The sequence below is a fragment of the Anas platyrhynchos genome, chromosome 1, assembly GCF_047663525.1.
Source record: "Anas platyrhynchos isolate ZD024472 breed Pekin duck chromosome 1, IASCAAS_PekinDuck_T2T, whole genome shotgun sequence".
Taxonomy (NCBI): domain Eukaryota; kingdom Metazoa; phylum Chordata; class Aves; order Anseriformes; family Anatidae; genus Anas; species Anas platyrhynchos.
Genome location: NC_092587.1, coordinates 74,431,433 through 74,448,536, shown reverse-complemented (window position 1 = coordinate 74,448,536; position 17,104 = coordinate 74,431,433). Strand labels below are relative to the sequence as shown.

At 40.4% G+C, this 17,104-nt stretch overlaps 2 protein-coding genes across 9 annotated transcripts in view; both read right to left on the bottom strand.

Moving 5' to 3' along the window:
- Positions 1 to 1,592: 1,592 nt before the first annotated feature.
- LOC140003023 (uncharacterized) lies at positions 1,593 to 8,582 on the bottom strand. Its single transcript, XM_072041719.1, has 2 exons — positions 5,599 to 8,582; positions 1,593 to 5,076 (listed from the first exon to the last, which is right to left on the bottom strand). Exons 1-2 carry the CDS (start codon positions 6,740 to 6,742, stop codon positions 4,010 to 4,012), a joined length of 2,211 nt encoding a protein of 736 aa, XP_071897820.1. The 5' UTR covers positions 6,743 to 8,582; the 3' UTR covers positions 1,593 to 4,009.
- Positions 8,583 to 10,209: 1,627 nt separating this feature from the next.
- The window catches only part of PACSIN2 (protein kinase C and casein kinase substrate in neurons 2), a 61,762-nt gene continuing 54,867 nt past the window's right edge, over positions 10,210 to 17,104 (bottom strand). For all 8 annotated transcript variants that reach the window (XM_027450053.3, XM_027450054.3, XM_027450056.3 and 5 more), the window contains one exon: positions 10,210 to 11,994. In XM_027450053.3, the coding sequence (XP_027305854.1) occupies positions 11,882 to 11,994 (113 nt within the window). In that variant the 3' untranslated portion in view covers positions 10,210 to 11,881. The remainder of the gene's footprint in view (positions 11,995 to 17,104) is intronic.

Here is a 17,104-nt window from a genome sequence, read left to right as displayed (position 1 = left end):
GGTATGGAATAAGGGGTGGATAGATGTCCTGGTTTCAGTTAGCACAGAATTAATTTTCTTCCTAGTAGCTGGTGGAATGCTGTGTTTTGGCTTAGGATGAGAAGAGTGCTGATCACAGAATCACAGAATTTCTAGGTTGGAAGAGACCTCAAGATCAACGAGTCCAACCTCTAACCTAACACTAACAGTCCCCACTAAACCATATCCCTAAGCTCTACATCTAAACGTCTTTTGAAGACTTCCAGGGATGGTGACTCCACCACCTCCCTGGGCAGCCCGTTCCAGTGCCTAACAACCCTTTCAGTAAAGAAATTCTTCCTAACATCTAACCTAAAACTCCCCTGGCGTAACTTTAGCCCATTCCCCCTCATCCTGTCACCAGGCACATGGGAGAACAGGCCAACCCCCACCTCTCTACAGCCTCCTTTAATGTACTTATACAGAGCAATAAGGTCACCCCTGAGCCTCCTCTTCTCTAGGCTGAACAAGCCCAGCTCCTTCAGCCGCTCCTCATAGGACTTGCTCTCCAGGCCCCTCACCAGCTTCGTCGCCCTTCTTTGGACCCGCTCAAGCACGTCCATGTCCTTCTTGTAGCGAGGGGCCCAAAACTGAACACAGTACTCGAGGTGCGGCCTCACCAGAGCCGAGTACAGGGGGACGATCACCTCCCTAGCCCTGCTGGTCACAGTGTTTCTGACACAAGCCAGGATGCCGTTGGCCTTCTTGGCCACCTGAGCACACTGCTGGCTCATATTCAGCCGATGCGGGGTGATAACACCCCGATGCTTTAATTGTTGCAGAGCAGTGCTTATACTAAGCCAAGGACATCTCAGCCTTTTGCTCTGTCCTGCCAACGGGCAGGCTGGGGGTGCAGTAAGAGCTGGGAGGGGACAGACCCAGGACAGGTGACCCAAACTAGCCAAAGGGATATTCCATACCATCTGACGTCATGCTAAACAATATATAGGGGTGGCTAGCTGGGGGGAGGGGGCCGGACTGCTCAGGGTTAGGCTGGGCATCGGTCAGCGGGTGGTGAGCAATTGCATTGTGCATCACTTGTTTGTACATACTATTACTTTCGTATTATCACCATTGTATCATTATTATTATTATTGTTATTATTATTTTTGTTATTATTATTTTCCTGTCTTATTAAACTGTCTTTATCTCAACTCACGGGCTTCACTCTCCATTTCTCTCCCCCGTCCCAGAGAGGGAGGGGGGAGGGTGAGCAAACAGCTGCGTGGTGTTTAGCTGCCGGCCGGGTTAAACCACGACACAAGCTTTAAAAGCTTCAGAAATAAATGAAGAGGAACTTTAATATTACTTTGGACTATGCATATGGAGCTGCTTATCTCTACACATTCACTAATAAAATACCCTCTTTTTTATTTCATTTTATTTTTTAAATAAAAGACTCTCTTGCTATGCCTTGTTAACTAGACAAATTAGGGGAAATAAGCACATGTTCTGTGAGGAGAGGCTGAGGAAACAGGACTTGTTCCGCCTGGAAAAGAGATGACTCAGGGGGTCCTAACAGCAGCTTTCTTCCACCTACTTGGAGGCTATTGATTCAAAGATCGAAGCCGAAATTCCTTTAAGTGGTATATTCTTTATTGCAGCGCTGGATGCACGGGGGATCTCTCCACCTATCGTGCATACCCAAAGCGGAAAGCAGTCTTGAATTTATACAATCAATCTATCAATATTCTACAAGCGCCTATACATATGCATTACCTATCCCCGCCTTCCCTCACTTCTCATGCTAATTAGCCTTTTGGCACCTTGCGCCTGCGTAGAGCCTCCCAAGAATTGTGGGCAGGGGTCTTTGGGACGTGGGCAGGGGTCTTTGGGAGGAAGACCCCGAGTCTTCCTCACAGTGTACTTTTCACCTTTGGTCAGGAATCTGCTGAATTGGCACGTTTCTTAATTGTGAGAGCTGGTTGTTGCCAATTCTTCCGTTTGTTGTATCTTTATAATGAATTCCAATGTCCAATTTTGAGATTTATAGTCCTTAGATTTGTTTCTCTGTCCGTCTGCCGCTTCCTTATCATGAGTTCCAGTGTCTTGTTTCGAGATATACAGTCCATGTCTGGGGATTGTCCTCGCCTCCCCAATACCTCCCCAATACCTCCTTAATCAATCCCCCCTTTTCTTTTCCCATGCAAATTCTTTTGCATCAGATACTTTCATTATTTACAGTAACACAACAAAGCAGGCATCTAAACAACATGCACACAAATATTCCTAACACTACTAATGTGATTAGAGCAATGAACACTTGTTCCAACCATTGGAAGTTGGGCAACCAGGCGGTTAACTTATTCCATATTTCACTAAAACTCCATGAAAGATCATCTTTACTGATCTCATGTAGGACCCTTGTCTGCTTCCATATTTCTTCCAGGTCGGTAGAGATCCTTCCACTCTGATCTACATACATACAACAACTTGTATTTATTACTGTACAGACTCCCCCTTGAGCGGCCAGTAACAAGTCTAGGGCCATCCGATTTTGTAATACTACCTGTGATAAACTAGATATCTCTTCTTGTTGAGCCTTTATAGCATCCAGAGTTTTGTTTTCTAACTTCTCTATAATTGCAGAAATATTAACTATCGCCTTTTCCAATTCATTCACTCCTAACCATGGGATAAACCATCGAACAAAACTATGAAAAGCGGTGTGTCTCTCTATCAATGGATTGTTAATTTTTCGTCTAATTCTCCAGATATGATTTCTCAAGTAATCTCGAGGCACTACATCATGTACTGTCATACTAGGGACTACTGCTCCAAGAGTGCAAGTTCCCTTCCAGTTCTCGGGCAAGACCTTACGGGCTGTATCATTGCATAGCCAATACCACCCTTTTCCTTCTGGAACTGGCCAGCTGGTTGAATTTGCCCAACTGCTAGTTGTACTAATATCAATTGTTTGATTACAAGATGTCTGATTTCCCACATAAGTAGTACCCGTATTTATACAATCCTGTTTTCCCATACCCTTAGGCGGGTTACACCTTTGTACACATACATAGTAAGATTCCAATGGCACGAAGCTACTAACTTCTAGTTCCAAAACTTCTTCATATTTTTGACCCCAAGATGTGTTTTCCCACAAATTAGTCCAAGGTAAGTTTGCAGGCAAGGGAATCCTGATTAACGATACACCCTTATTCCCATGCTGTGGCAGATGGGTGCATACCCAACAGTTTGTCTTATTAATTACTTGAGAAATTGTTTGTATCAGGGACAGGTCATCCCAAACTGCCCACCCCGAATCTGAGAACCACACCCCTGCAATCATTAGGATCTGGAAAACCATAATTTTGTTGGTCCAATTGGAGTGGTGGTCCATATCCTTGCCAGGGCCTTCTTCACCCTTGAATCGTGGATCCAAGCTGCTTGCTCCTTAATCTTAATGGCGGTGCGTGTTGTCAGTAATACCTGGTATGGTCCCGTCCACTTTCCTTCCGTTTTTCCTCTAGGGGTTGTCCAGAAAAAGTCTTTATATATATAATCCCTGAGCTTAAAAGGGTGGATTGGTTGATCCAACCATCTAGCCCAGGTCCTGAGAACAAATTTATGTACTTTATTTAATTATTTCTGAAGTTCAGTTATATATGCATATAAATATTCTAATCCTAGCTGCATTAGATCCTCTCCACTAAATATAAATTGATATGGCCTTCCATATAAAATTTCAAAGGGACTCAAATTCCCTTTTATTCTAGGTTTAACTCAAATTCTAAGTAATGCTAAAGGGAGGGATTGAGGTCATGACAAATTAGATTCTTGTCCGATTTTAGCTATTTGTTGTTTAATTAAATGTTTCATTTTTTCTACCTGTCCACTTGCCTGCGGTCTATAAAGAGTATGCAGTTGTCTTTAGAATATCTTTAGAATCTTATTTATCTGTTGTACCACTTGCACACAAAAATGTGAAACTCTATCAGAAGACATTGCTACTAGAATCCCAAAGCATGGTATTATTTCATTTAACAAGACTTTAACCACTTCTTCTTGCTTTGTTTGTTTGACAGGGAAAGGCTTCAGGCCTTCCTGAAATCATGTCAGTCAGAACCAGTAAATAACAATACCCCCCTTTTCTAGAGAGTTCTGAAAAATCAATTTGCCACAGTTGCCCCGAATAATTCCCTTTATCAATGACACCAAATGTCACCCTATTTCCTGTATTGGGATTATGACGCATACAGGTGTCACATTGTTGGGTTACCTGCCTTATTGTGGTATACAGATTTCTTGCTACCAAGACTCGATTTAATAGTTTATACAGGTCATCGGCTCCCCAGTGGGTTTTGTTGTGTTCCCCCAAAACCATAGGCCACACCAAATTAGAGGGCATAACAACCCTCTTGTCCTTCAAATGAGCCCACCCATCAACATTCAGCTTCCCTTTTAGATCCTCGATCAACTTTAAATCTTCTTTTGAATATTTAGGAGCCTGTCCTTTCTCTAATGTCTGAATTTTACCATCTGGTATTAAAGCAAGCACTTCCACTTGACCTCTTTCCGCCGCCCTTCTTGCCTCTTTATCAGCCAATCTGTTCCCAATCTCGAAGTCGGTGGATCCTCTTTGATGCCCTCGGCAATGCATAATAGCCACTTTTTCTGGTTGTTTTACAGCCTCTAACAATTTTAAAATTTCTTCAGCATGTTTTATCTGTTTTCCCTGAGCAGTCAGTAATTCACGTTCTTTCCAAATCACTCCATGAGCATGTACCACGCCGAATGCATATTTAGAATCTGTCCAAATATTTACCCTTTTTCCAGCTGCCAGTTCCAATGCTCTCGTGAGAGCAACTATCTCCGCCTTTTGAGCTGATGTTCCAGGGGGTAAAGGCTTAGACTCAATTACCTGCTGAGTAGTTGTTATAGCATATCCAGCTTTACGTTGTCCTTGTGTAACAAAACTGCTCCCATCTGTGAACCAAGTTTCTTCTGCATCTTCCATGGGCTCCTCCTTAAGGTCTGGTTGGCTGGAATACACAGTCTCCATAGTTTCTAAACAATCGTGAATCACAGGTTCCGCCGGAGCATCACTAAGAAAAGAGGCTGGATTCACAATATTAGTTATCACAATTTCCACATCGTCCTGTTCTACCAATATTGCTTGATATTTCAAAAATCTCTGAGGAGATAACCAATGAGCCCCCTTTTGTTCTAAAACTGCTGACACAGTGTGAGAGACAAACACTGTTATCTTCTGCCCCATTGTAAATTTCCGGGCTTCTTGTATATTCATAATTACGGCTGCCACTGCTCGCAGGCAGCCTGGCCATCCTTTACTTACTTCATCCAATTGTTTAGAGAAATAAGCCACTGCCCTTTTGTAAGGTCCCAACTTTTGTGCTAGTACCCCTAAGGCCATACCCTGTCTTTCATAGGAGTATAACCAAAAGGGTTTAGACAAATCTGGTAAACCAAGAGCTGGGGCTTGCATCAACTCCATCTTAAACTTCTTAAAGGCTGCTCGGGCTTCTCCTGTCCATATTAGTCTTATGCAGTTATCTTTAATTAAATCATACAAAGGCCTTACAATTAATCCATAATTGTTGATCCATAATCTGCACCAACCTGTCATTCCTAGGAAAGTTCGTAATTCTTTAACAGTCTGTGGTTCTGGGGTACGACAGATTGTTTCCTTGCATTCCGTCCCCAATTCACGTTGTCCTCCTGAGATCTCAAATCCTAGGTACGTCACGTGGGTTTGAACCAATTGTGCCTTCTGTTGTGAAACCCGGTATCCATTCATTCCTAGGAAATTAAGGAGGCTCACCGTCCACTGTATGCAGCTTCCCCTGTCTTCGGTAGCAATCAAGAGATCATCAACATATTGCAGCAGGACCCCTGCAAAATTGGGGGCTTCCCAGGATTCAAGTTCCTTTGCAAGTTGATTACCAAAAATCGTAGGGCTATTTTTAAACCCCTGAGGAAGCACTGTCCATGTCAACTGGACTTTTCGTCCTGAGTCAGGATTTTCCCATTCAAAGGCAAAGAGGTTTCGGCTTTCTGGGGCCAAGGTTAAACAAAAGAAGGCATCCTTTAAATCCAGTACGGTAAACCAGACCAACTTGTCCCTTAACTTGGTCAATAGCGTATAAGGGTTTGCTACCACAGGGTATATGTCTTCAGTGATCCTGTTTATTGCTCTCAAGTCCTGTACTAACCTATAACTCTTCCCATCCGGTTTCTTAATTGGTAAGATGGGAGTATTATATTCTGATTCACACTCGACCAGTAACCCATATTTCAAAAACTTATCTATTGTATCTTTTATTCCTCTTCTATCTTCTATTCTAAGGGGGTACTGCTTAACCTTTACTGGCTTCTCTCCTGGTTTTAATTTTACCATTATTGGTGCAGCATTCTTTGCTTTCCCAGGGACATCAGATTCCCACACCCCTGGATAAACCTGATCCTGGATTTCCGGAAGGGTTTCATTAAAAGAATCAGTTTGGATCAATACCAAACTTAGTGCACTTATAAGTCGGTCTTCTTTTACTCTTAACTCTACCCTTCCCTTTTCAAAAACAATTTCAGCTTCTAATTGCTCTAATAAATCCCGTCCCAATAAAGATCTAGGAGATCCCAGCAAATACAAAAACCTATGTATTCCCATTTGCTTCCCCAATTCATATTTTAATGGCTTTAAAAAGAAAGCTTTTTCGTGTCTACCCGTTGCCCCCACCACTGTCACAAAATCTTTATCTTCTGGCATCAACTTCTGATTTAACACTGAATATGTAGCTCTGTATCTACTAATATGTAGTCTGTATCTACTAAAAATTCTACTTCCCGACCCAATTTCCCTAGCTTAATTTTAACCAGTGGATCTGCTAGGGTAGAGTCCCCCGGTCTCCTTCATTGTTTTGTAGCCATTAATAGCTTATTTTCCTCTTGCCGCTTCGGGCATTCCCTTTTCCAGTGTCCTATCTCTTTACAATAGGCACACTGTTCAGCCCGCAAGGGGAGTCGAATTACCTTCCCCCCCCCTTCTCCTGCCTCGAAAAGATTCTTCCTGCTTTCGCAGGGCTGCCACAGTGGCTGCTGCAATCGTCTCACCTAACTTTTGCCTTTCATTCCCCTCACGATTTCTAAACACTCTCCAGGCTTCTTCTACTAATCTTTCCAAATCCCTTACGTCTGGTTCTTTCATTTTCTGAAGTTTTCGTCTAATATCTTCCGCCGATTGACCCAAAAATAGAGATACTAATTGAAGTCTACCCCCCCTCAGAGGAAGGGTCTATAGTGGTAAACTTCTGCATTGCTGCCCTCAGCCTTTCAAGAAATTCGGATGGGGTTTCTTTTAGACCTTGTTGGAAGCATATTCTCAATTCCCAATTCATCCAGATTTTAGTATTTACTTAGCCGTTCATAATTTTAGGGATGATTAGGGTCTCAGTGGGGTCGGTCAGGGGAATGCAGTTGTCCACAGTTCCCTGAGCGGTCCCATCGGTAATCTGAGCTCGCACAAGAACTCAGGTTGTTTTAAGAGTTAACTGTTTTTCTGTTTCCATAACAACTCTCTCTCGGACCCATCATGATCCATTTGCCCCAAAGGGCTAACACCCATGATTTTAAGATCTCTGCCTAGAGCAGAGGCAGAACTATTAACATTCCTACATCCTCTTTCCCTGCTCATTCAACTTCAAACACCTTTAACACTTTCAACAACCCTTTTAACACTTCCTTTATCTTTCTCCAGCCTGTACTTCTCTAATGCCAACATCAAAGGCTCAGTCAGGGGCCAACTTAATTCTGTACCTTTTCCCACCAAGATGCTGAAACAACATCAGTATACAACATTTCATCCTATTCTCCTTCTCAAAACCAACATTAACTGTAGCAAAACATTAGAGTTTAAAGTTCCATTTAGGGGCCACTTTTCTCCACATTCCAGCTTATAGAGCGGCCACCATTGATTACAATATTTTATCAATGTTTTCCTGTTCACACTTTCACCGGCAGATCCTCCAATATCCTTCCAGTGATTCAAAACACATCCTAACGCACTTTTCTTAGGAATTTCACTGCTTACTCGCCCCCCCATTTTCCAGTTTACACTTTCAGAATACACGTGTTACTTACAAAAGCGTATCACAAAAACGTATCACTCACAAAATCACAGGCACGCAATATCTTTCAGTAGCGATGTCACAAAGCTATTATTACCAGCAATATTGCTAAAATCACAATAACAATAGTCAGAGTCAAATTCTACATGCGATAAGTCAGAAAACCGAACTGTGTAACACCATAACGATATCTTTCTTATAACAATGCCACGAACCTATTATTACCACCAGAAAAATAGCCAAAATCACAGTAACAATAACCAGAGTTAAATACCATACTCCATGAGTCAGAAAACCGAAATAAACAACACAATTCCAGATGGACCTTAAAGCGAGCTCTTTCCTTAAGGTCCCCAAATATACTTATGGTGCTTACCACAAAGTATATACCAAACACTGCCTCGCAGAAGATCACCTTCTGACTTACAGACAGTTCCAGATACAGATGGACCTCAAGGTCCCCAGATATACTTGTGGTACTAACCACAAAGTATATACCAAATACTGTCCTGCAGAAGTCACCTTCCGACTTACTGGACAGTCCCAGATGACCGGTCTACCAGAAAACCAAACCAGAATAAAGAATATACTCACTTACAATGATGGGGTCCTTGTCTGCCTCCGCAGTGATCCGGTGAGTCGAGGAGTCTCTCCGGGAAATCCCGGGGGTACCCTAGGGAGTCCTGTCCCCAGCGGGTCCTGAGGACCGGCAGAGAGGTAGTCCCATCTGGGGTGCCAGATTGATTCAAAGATCGAAGCCGAAATTCCTTTAAGTGGTATATTCTTTATTGCAGCACTGGATGCACAGGGGATCTCTCCACCTATCGTGCATACCCAAAGCGGAAAGCAGTCTTGAATTTATACAATCAATCTATCAATATTCTACAAGCGCCTATACATATGCATTACCTATCCCCGCCTTCCCTCGCTTCTCATGCTAATTAGCCTTTTGGCACCTTGCGCCTGCGTAGAGCCTCCCAAGAATTGTGGGCAGGGGTCTTTGGGACGTGGGCAGGGGTCTTTGGGAGGAAGACCCCGAGTCTTCCTCACAGTGTACTTTTCACCTTTGGTCAGGAATCTGCTGAATTGGCACGTTTCTTAATTGCGAGAGCTGGTTGTTGCCAATTCTTCCGTTTGTTGTATCTTTATAATGAATTCCAATGTCCAATTTTGAGATTTATAGTCCTTAGATTTGTTTCTCTGTCCGTCTGCCGCTTCCTTATCATGAGTTCCAGTGTCTTGTTTCGAGATATACAGTCCATGTCTGGGGATTGTCCTTGCCTCCCCAATACCTCCCCAATACCTCCTTAATCACTATGAAGACAACAGAGACAGGCACCATTCAAGTACAGTAGAACAAGAAACAATGGTCACATTGCAATAGGACAGGTTTTAACTGCAGAGAAAGGTGTGTGTGTGTGTAGATAACACAATAAGGATAATTAAGCACTGTAACAGTTTGAACAGTGAACTTAAGGAGTCAGTCCTTGGAAGTTTTCCAGACCAGCTCTAAGGCCTGAATGCAACCTGGTCTGAATGCAGAGTTGACTGTGCTTTAAATTAGACACTGGACTAGGGACCTCATCTGGTCCCTTCCTCTTCAATTCTATGGTTACTTTACTAAATCTGACAACCAGCAGTAGTACTTCATTTAGATTAAAAGATACATATACAGTATTGATGTGGGAGACTAAATAAAACTTCTGGCTAGCCATTACAAGAACCACTATGTTATTCACTACCAGTCAGCAAAATCCCACAGAGAAAAGATTCATGTATTATTTTTTCTTAAAGCTCAGCTGCTCACCCAAGCTATATCAGACTTGACCATACCAGGGAAAGCACCCTCACAGTAGATTTCACATAATCACAAAATACATGAATCTCCTCTTCTTCCATAAGCATTTCGCTGCAGTGTCTCCTTACAGAGAGCCCCTGTGCACTGCACCTCCTCTTGTTGACAGCACAACACTATTAACTGCGTACTCTTCTTTATGATTCTTTTAGACAATATGCATTTTGTCATCTTGAACTGCAATGAAATGCATTATTTACTTCATAAGAGTATTTTCACATACTATGAAAGATTAAGAAGAATGCATTCTGTGTATTTAAGAGATTAACAGATTTTATTGTTTTCTAAAATACATCACAATACAGAGACCCAAAGCAGTAATTCCTGACAAATTCAGTAACCATCTTGTGGATGAACAATTATGTTGGTAAGTTTTCCTTGACAGACACATACATACATCCACTTTCTAAGCTTGCACATTTTGATTCATTGAAAATGTTGACTAAATATACCTGTAAGCTCAAAAAAAGGTTCAAAACTACCAACAGTGTTTTATAGTTACCTCAAAATAGATTTGTTAGTTTAATTACAGTGTAGCTTCCTAAAGTAGCATATCTACTCACCTGATAATTGATTTTTTTAAACACAAATCTGCTGTAATTTACAACCCAGTTTTAAATGTCACAAATGTCATACTATTTGACAGGATTACAGATGACTGAGTTGCAACTGCAAACAAATGTAGTTGTTTGTTCTTTTTACAGTGTTCTGCTACAATAATCCACATAAGGACTAATGCTAGTTTATTTTTTGACCCACAGATTTATCCAAAATACAGATTTTGAGTATGCTAGTGTATTTACTGTACTTCTGAAAATCTAAATCACAGAATACTTTGTCTATAGTACAGTAATGAACATGGCAGGAGAGCAGATTTAAATATACCTATAATTTAAACTCTTAAACCAGTCTAAATCTTATTCACATTGAAAGGCTTGATAACTAATAGCCATGCTCTTTATATTTTGGAATATCAAATTATATATACATATACACAACAGATAGCCTCTTAATAAAAGCATTATGGTCTATTTTACAACCCTTGTTCAAAAAAATTAGTCTTCACAGATTTAACATTTCAAATTACCCAAAAATCATTAGCAGTTAAAAGGAGTTTGTTTTTGTTTTCCCTGCAAACATGCTGGAAATAGCTAGTATTCCGGGGCTTACGTATGATTTATTTTTTTGTTTATAGAGTGCTCTTTAAAATCTAGGTGGAAAATTCATTTAGGTGTCAAACCATGTAAAAAACATTCATAACAGAATCCCAACCCATGACCTGCTACAAGTAACCTTCTGTAACAGATAATTATTAAATACAATATTTGTTTTACAGCTTCAAGCCACACTGAAAACAAAGATTACTACAACATGGAAAGGGTTTTCATTCAGTCAACTGTTGACTAAATCTATGTCATAATTTAAGTATTATTTGATCAAGCATACAAAAAGGTGCTTAACTACATAGCATTTAAATAAAAAAATACTGCATCTTTCAGACATTTCTAAGAACAAATAGAAAATTAACTATGATAACCTTAAAAATTCAAGTTGCAAATTACTGAAGGTCACTTAAAACAACCGATTAAACAAGAGTCAGCATAAGCCACATACCTTGGGTAGGATGAGGCACAAGCATAGGAAATGCAAAAAAGTTTAAGACTCACAATAACAGACCATGTGGGAAGAGAAAGCTTAAGTAGTATTTTTCCACCTAACCCCTTTCCACTGCATTGTGCACAAGTTCTGAAAACATCAAAATAGTTGTAACTTTTGTCTTTAAATCGCTATGATTTCAATATCAAGCTGTCTCTCCTTTCCATTAAAATATATACACTATACATCATTCAGCTTCCTCTCACTTTAAATATATACTGTACAGGCCTTCAAAGCTTTTGTAATACTTCTATATTAACTTTGTCCTTTGTCACTGGATCGGTTCTACATAGTTTGCTGGGTATAAACCAACTTGTCCATTATCCAGACGTCCTTTGCACCAACCCTGTTCATCTTCATTCTCCATTTTAGTTAATTCATCCCCTGCAAAAAGAAGGAGCACTGTTAACAAATCTGTAACCTTCTAAGTAACACCAACAGAAAGATAAGACAACAATTTTTAAAGTGGCCACTTTTCTTCCCCTGCTCACTTAAGGTACCAGCAGAAAACTTCTCTGCTCTTCATGCGTTTGATACTAATACCACTCACAGATTTACATATAGGATGAAAGGCCCCCAGTTTCAAGAAAATAGGGGGAAGGGAGCTACTTTGAAACTAAAACATTACACTAATACAATTTCAAGAATAGCATTTTAAACGCAATAAAAGAATGCAACTTTTTTCAGCTTATACATGGTGTTATTTCACTACAAGATCGAAGGCTCCCTTATATCTAAAGGTGTGAACAGTCAAAGATAGTTGTGGATAGTAAAATTACCTCTAAGCAAAAAAGAATAATCTTACACTGATGACTCAACAAAACGTCAGCACAAGTGAAACGTTTCATCAGGCTTACTGTCAATATTTGCTAGTGTAAGAGTTGGTGGAACATAAGGAGTAAGATGTTACAAAATTAAGAAGTGGCAGTAAAATTCTCTTAAACTACAATTGAAGCTTTTCAGCACACCACTGTGATGCTGGAAGATTTTAAAGAAACTAACACCTTACTCTTTGCAACATCTTTCCTCATCCTTTTAAGAGATAAATATTGGGATAGAACTACTTTTACCGCTCTAGCTTTATATTGCTGGAAGATGATGTAGAGTTCTAGCTCAAAAAAAGTAACTCAATTTGATTCTTAACTTAAACAGCAAGAGCTAACACCAATTATTCATCCTGACATTTATGAACTATAAACATAACCTCTTTTTGACCACTGCACATGTCTAATCTTCTACATTCTCACTCAGGATATACTTAGATATTATAGTGTCTGTAGACTCCAAGATCCTGTCTATAAACATATGAAGGTCCACCATGAAAAAAAAAAAAGGCCACACCACCTAAGAATTATTTCCCCACATGCAACTTATTTGCATCTAATTATTTCTCTGCATACAACAGATTTGTGTTTCATCTTAGTAAGCAAAAGGAAATATATGCTGATGATATTAACCAGTCCCTAATGGCTGTAAATACATAAAGTACTAAAGAAGTCTTAATATTAGTTTGAACAAAAAATAACCTAATATATATATATGTATATATAGTAAGAAATGGATGAACTTCATGCATCTTCTATAGTTGCCCTGTTAATTATAAAAGGTTAAAGCTTCATCTCCTCTAGTTTGCAGATCTACCAGATAAATAAAGGAATGCTATGAACAAATATTTAGCACTGTAGGCTGTATTGTAGTTGGCTTATGGAGATGTTTTACATTTTTTTCACTATTATTTCTAGCCATGCAGAATGAGAGTGTACAATTCCAAACTTCCTTGCCACTCCTATTAAGTGTATTTTTAAGTGAAATCAATGCCTAATCAAATCCATGCCACACTGACAGTAAGCATCCATGCAATTGCACTTGTACAGCTAGGACTTGGAAACCTAGTGAAGTTGGAGGTCTGTTGAAACATTGCCACTTTTGACAATTACCTGCACAACCGAGTTATAACAAAGTCTTTACAACTACAATAAAAATAGTGTGTACACTATCACGTTTTGATAACATTGCATGGTTTATATTTGCTGTAGCTATTTATTCTCAATCATGACAGAGTGCTAGACATACACTAGACAGTTATGTCCCATGCTTTTATGCAATTGTAAAGGCTCTCAAAGTATAGATAGTAATTTCTGCTCTTTGGAAGCCTACCACAGCTGTTTGCCAATGAAAAACACGTATGAAGTAATCTACTAATAAAAAGTTTCAAACATTGAAAAAAATATACATTTGAGGGATGCCACACAGTGCATATATGCTACAGCATATGCCCAGAAGTGATCATAAAGGCTTTGTAGGCAAATTTCTTGAATACTCAAGGAAATCCAATTGGAAAATATCCACATATGTTTAAACAGATCTGCAAAATGAATTCACCAATTCATCGGTGCTGACAGCTGCTTAGAGTCTAGGCATAGTCCACACAGGAACACAGAGATAGATTATGTTTTAAACTGGCTCCTGCCTGACCAAGTGTGTTTTGTTTTGTTTTGTTTTTTACTTAGTTTACTGTACGTTCAGTGTCTACATAGTCACACTAATACTTTTGTGTAAAAACTACATATGTTTGCCTATAGTCATTCTGTAATTCAGCTCCTGTAAGGGGACTCACCGCCTAGCATGATCCCTTTCTTCTGATTGATGTAGTCATATACTTTGGTGTTATAAAGTACTTTAATGTTCTTCCTTCAAAAGGCATTAAGCTATTTTTAAGTTAAACCTACAAACACCTCTTACAGTTCACACATGCTGTACTTTATTTTTACAGACCGCCCCCATTGAGAACCACATGGTTTAAGTGGTTTAATAGAAGTCACTCAGCCGGTACAGAATGTCTAACTTTGTACTTAACCATTACATCTGTGTATACAAACATTGCCTAGTTCTGCCATGGAAAGGCTCATTACTGTAAGCCTTTGGAATGCCAGATTGACTTTACAGGCATAATACATACATTTCAAGATTAGCTTATGTCCCTCCCCTGCTGAGAAAAAATGAGCAGCTGAAGTCTACAGAATGAAGAATAATTTTAGCTTCTGTACATTCCAGAGAAAGCTCCAGATGTTTTGTTACTACTATTCTTCTGTCAGGGTATAATTTAACAAAGTTAAAGGTCAAACCAACCCATTCCTCCTCTTTGGAAGTCCACATATTTCTTGTCTATGAAAAAAGAAAAGCCATAAGTAGAGTTTCACTATTAAAAGAGGAGGGAAGAGTGAAAGGACAGAGTACCACCAGGGTTCTGGGGTTTTATGGGGTGATTTGTTTTTATAAATAATCTGCATTTGTATTCAGATTTGAGTATCACCTCCATAAGCAAAATGAAAGTTTAACAGTTCATTGATCATATCAATTGACTACATAACTGACTACATCATTGACTTGTTTACTATACTGACTTTGAGTTGCAACATATAAGACCCATTGTAGATGGTGCAGAGTAGTATAATTCTTATGAATGCTAAAGGGGAAGTGGAACAAAAACTTTTCTCAGACCTTTCAACACTTGAATCCGGTTTGTCCTCTACAAGTACGTCAGTCATTAAAGGAGAAAAAAAGTAAGCAACAAGCAAAGGAGAAGAGACATGATTAAATAGATTGCCTCTCTCATTTTCACAAACCAAAGTTCTGTTTTTGTTAGTCTACTCATGCAATCTTATTCTGACTTCCTGTTTAGCAAACTTTTAACATGCAGTTCTAGGCAAGACAGTAGAACACCTGCCTGTTACGTGGTCAAAAAGTATAGATTTCACCTTCCACCACTAGAGGGTACTGCCTTCAGGCTGTACAGACTGAAAAACTTGAAAAACTATTTCTGTGTTCAGAAAGATGTTCAGACACTCACTCAGCACACAACTTCTGGAAGAACTAGCCCATACAAACTGGAGGCAGTAGTATCCACGGCATGTAACCACCATAATGTGGAAACATACTATCACTTGTGTGTCTCTTGTCACACAGGCTTGTCACTTCTATGCCTCTATTCTGTTCTCTCAACTGCAGCAAGGAGGTAAAATGCAAAGAAAGGAACAGACTTTAAAGCTCAAGGGAAACAAGGCGTCACCCCAAGAAAGGAGATGTTTAAGTCAGTGTACTCTAACATAATGCAAGATGACAAAACTGGATAAATACAGTAGAGCTACCATGCTTAGGTACACCAGAGGGAGCGAAAGGAAAAAATTCTGTCAGTGACTAAGTTTTCAACTAAAACAAACAAAAAGCACGTCAGCAATGTCAAAAATTGGAGGTCAAAAAGAACGTACTTCCAGTTGATTAGATATTATTTATTGTTTTAAGATTTGGTGCTGTAATCTTTTTTTTTTTTTTTTTTTTTTTCAAAAAAAGAACTTTGGGGCCAGGATCTGTGCACAGCTAAAAGCAACAGCTTCTGCTATCACCAACTAAGAAAAGGAGATGAGCTTATCAGTTCTGCAGCTCACCATTTTGTTTAACACAAAGACAGTAGGAAGGGAGTATACCAAACAGATATATCAATACCTTCCAAACAGATTAGAATCCATTACTTCCAAATACAGGATACCAAGAACTGCTATCAGGAAGAACGGGGGCTAGATAGGATCCTGTAAGTGGAGTTGTACATTCAGAGAGACAAGTGACTTCAGAAAATAAATGCTGAAGAGAAAGACTCCTTATTTCACAGAATCACAGAATCACAGAATTTTCTAGGTTGGAAGAGACCTCAAGATCAACGAGTCCAACCTCTAACCTAACACTAACAGTCCCCACTAAACCATATCCCTAAGCTCTACATCTAAACGTCTTTTGAAGACTTCCAGGGATGGTGACTCCACCACCTCCCTGGGCAGCCCGTTCCAGTGCCTAACAACCCTTTCAGTAAAGAAATTCTTCCTAACATCTAACCTAAAACTCCCCTGGCGTAACTTTAGCCCATTCCCCCTCGTCCTGTCACCAGGCACATGGGAGAACAGGCCAACCCCCACCTCTCTACAGCCTCCTTTAATGTACTTATACAGAGCAATAAGGTCACCCCTGAGCCTCCTCTTCTCTAGGCTGAACAAGCCCAGCTCCTTCAGCCGCTCCTCATAGGACTTGCTCTCCAGGCCCCTCACCAGCTTCATCGCCCTTGTTTGGACCCGCTCAAGCACCTCGATGTCCTTCTTGTAGCGAGGGGCCCAAAACTGAACACAGTACTCGAGGTGCGGCCTCACCAGAGCCGAGTACAGGGGGACGATCACCTCCCTAGCCCTGCTGGTCACAGTGTTTCTGATACAAGCCAGGATGCCGTTGGCCTTCTTGGCCACCTGAGCACACTGCTGGCTCATATTCAGCCGACTGTCCACCATCACTCCCAGGTCCTTCTCTGCCTGGCAGCTCTCCAACCATTCCTCTCCCAGCCTGTAGTTCTGCTTGGGGTTATTGCGCCCCAGGTGCAGGACCCGGCACTTGGCCTTGTTGAACTTCATACCGTTGACCTCAGCCCATCGGTGCAGCCTATCCAGATCCTCCT

Coding starts and splice junctions, on each gene's coding strand:
- LOC140003023 (XM_072041719.1), bottom strand. CDS start 6,742: ATGCCAGAAGATAAAGATTTTGTGACAGTGGTGGGGGCAACGGGTAGA. Junction 5,077..5,598: donor AACTTTCCTAGGAATGACAG/GTTGGTGCAGAT, acceptor TTGTGAATCCAG/CCTCTTTTCTTAGTGATGCT.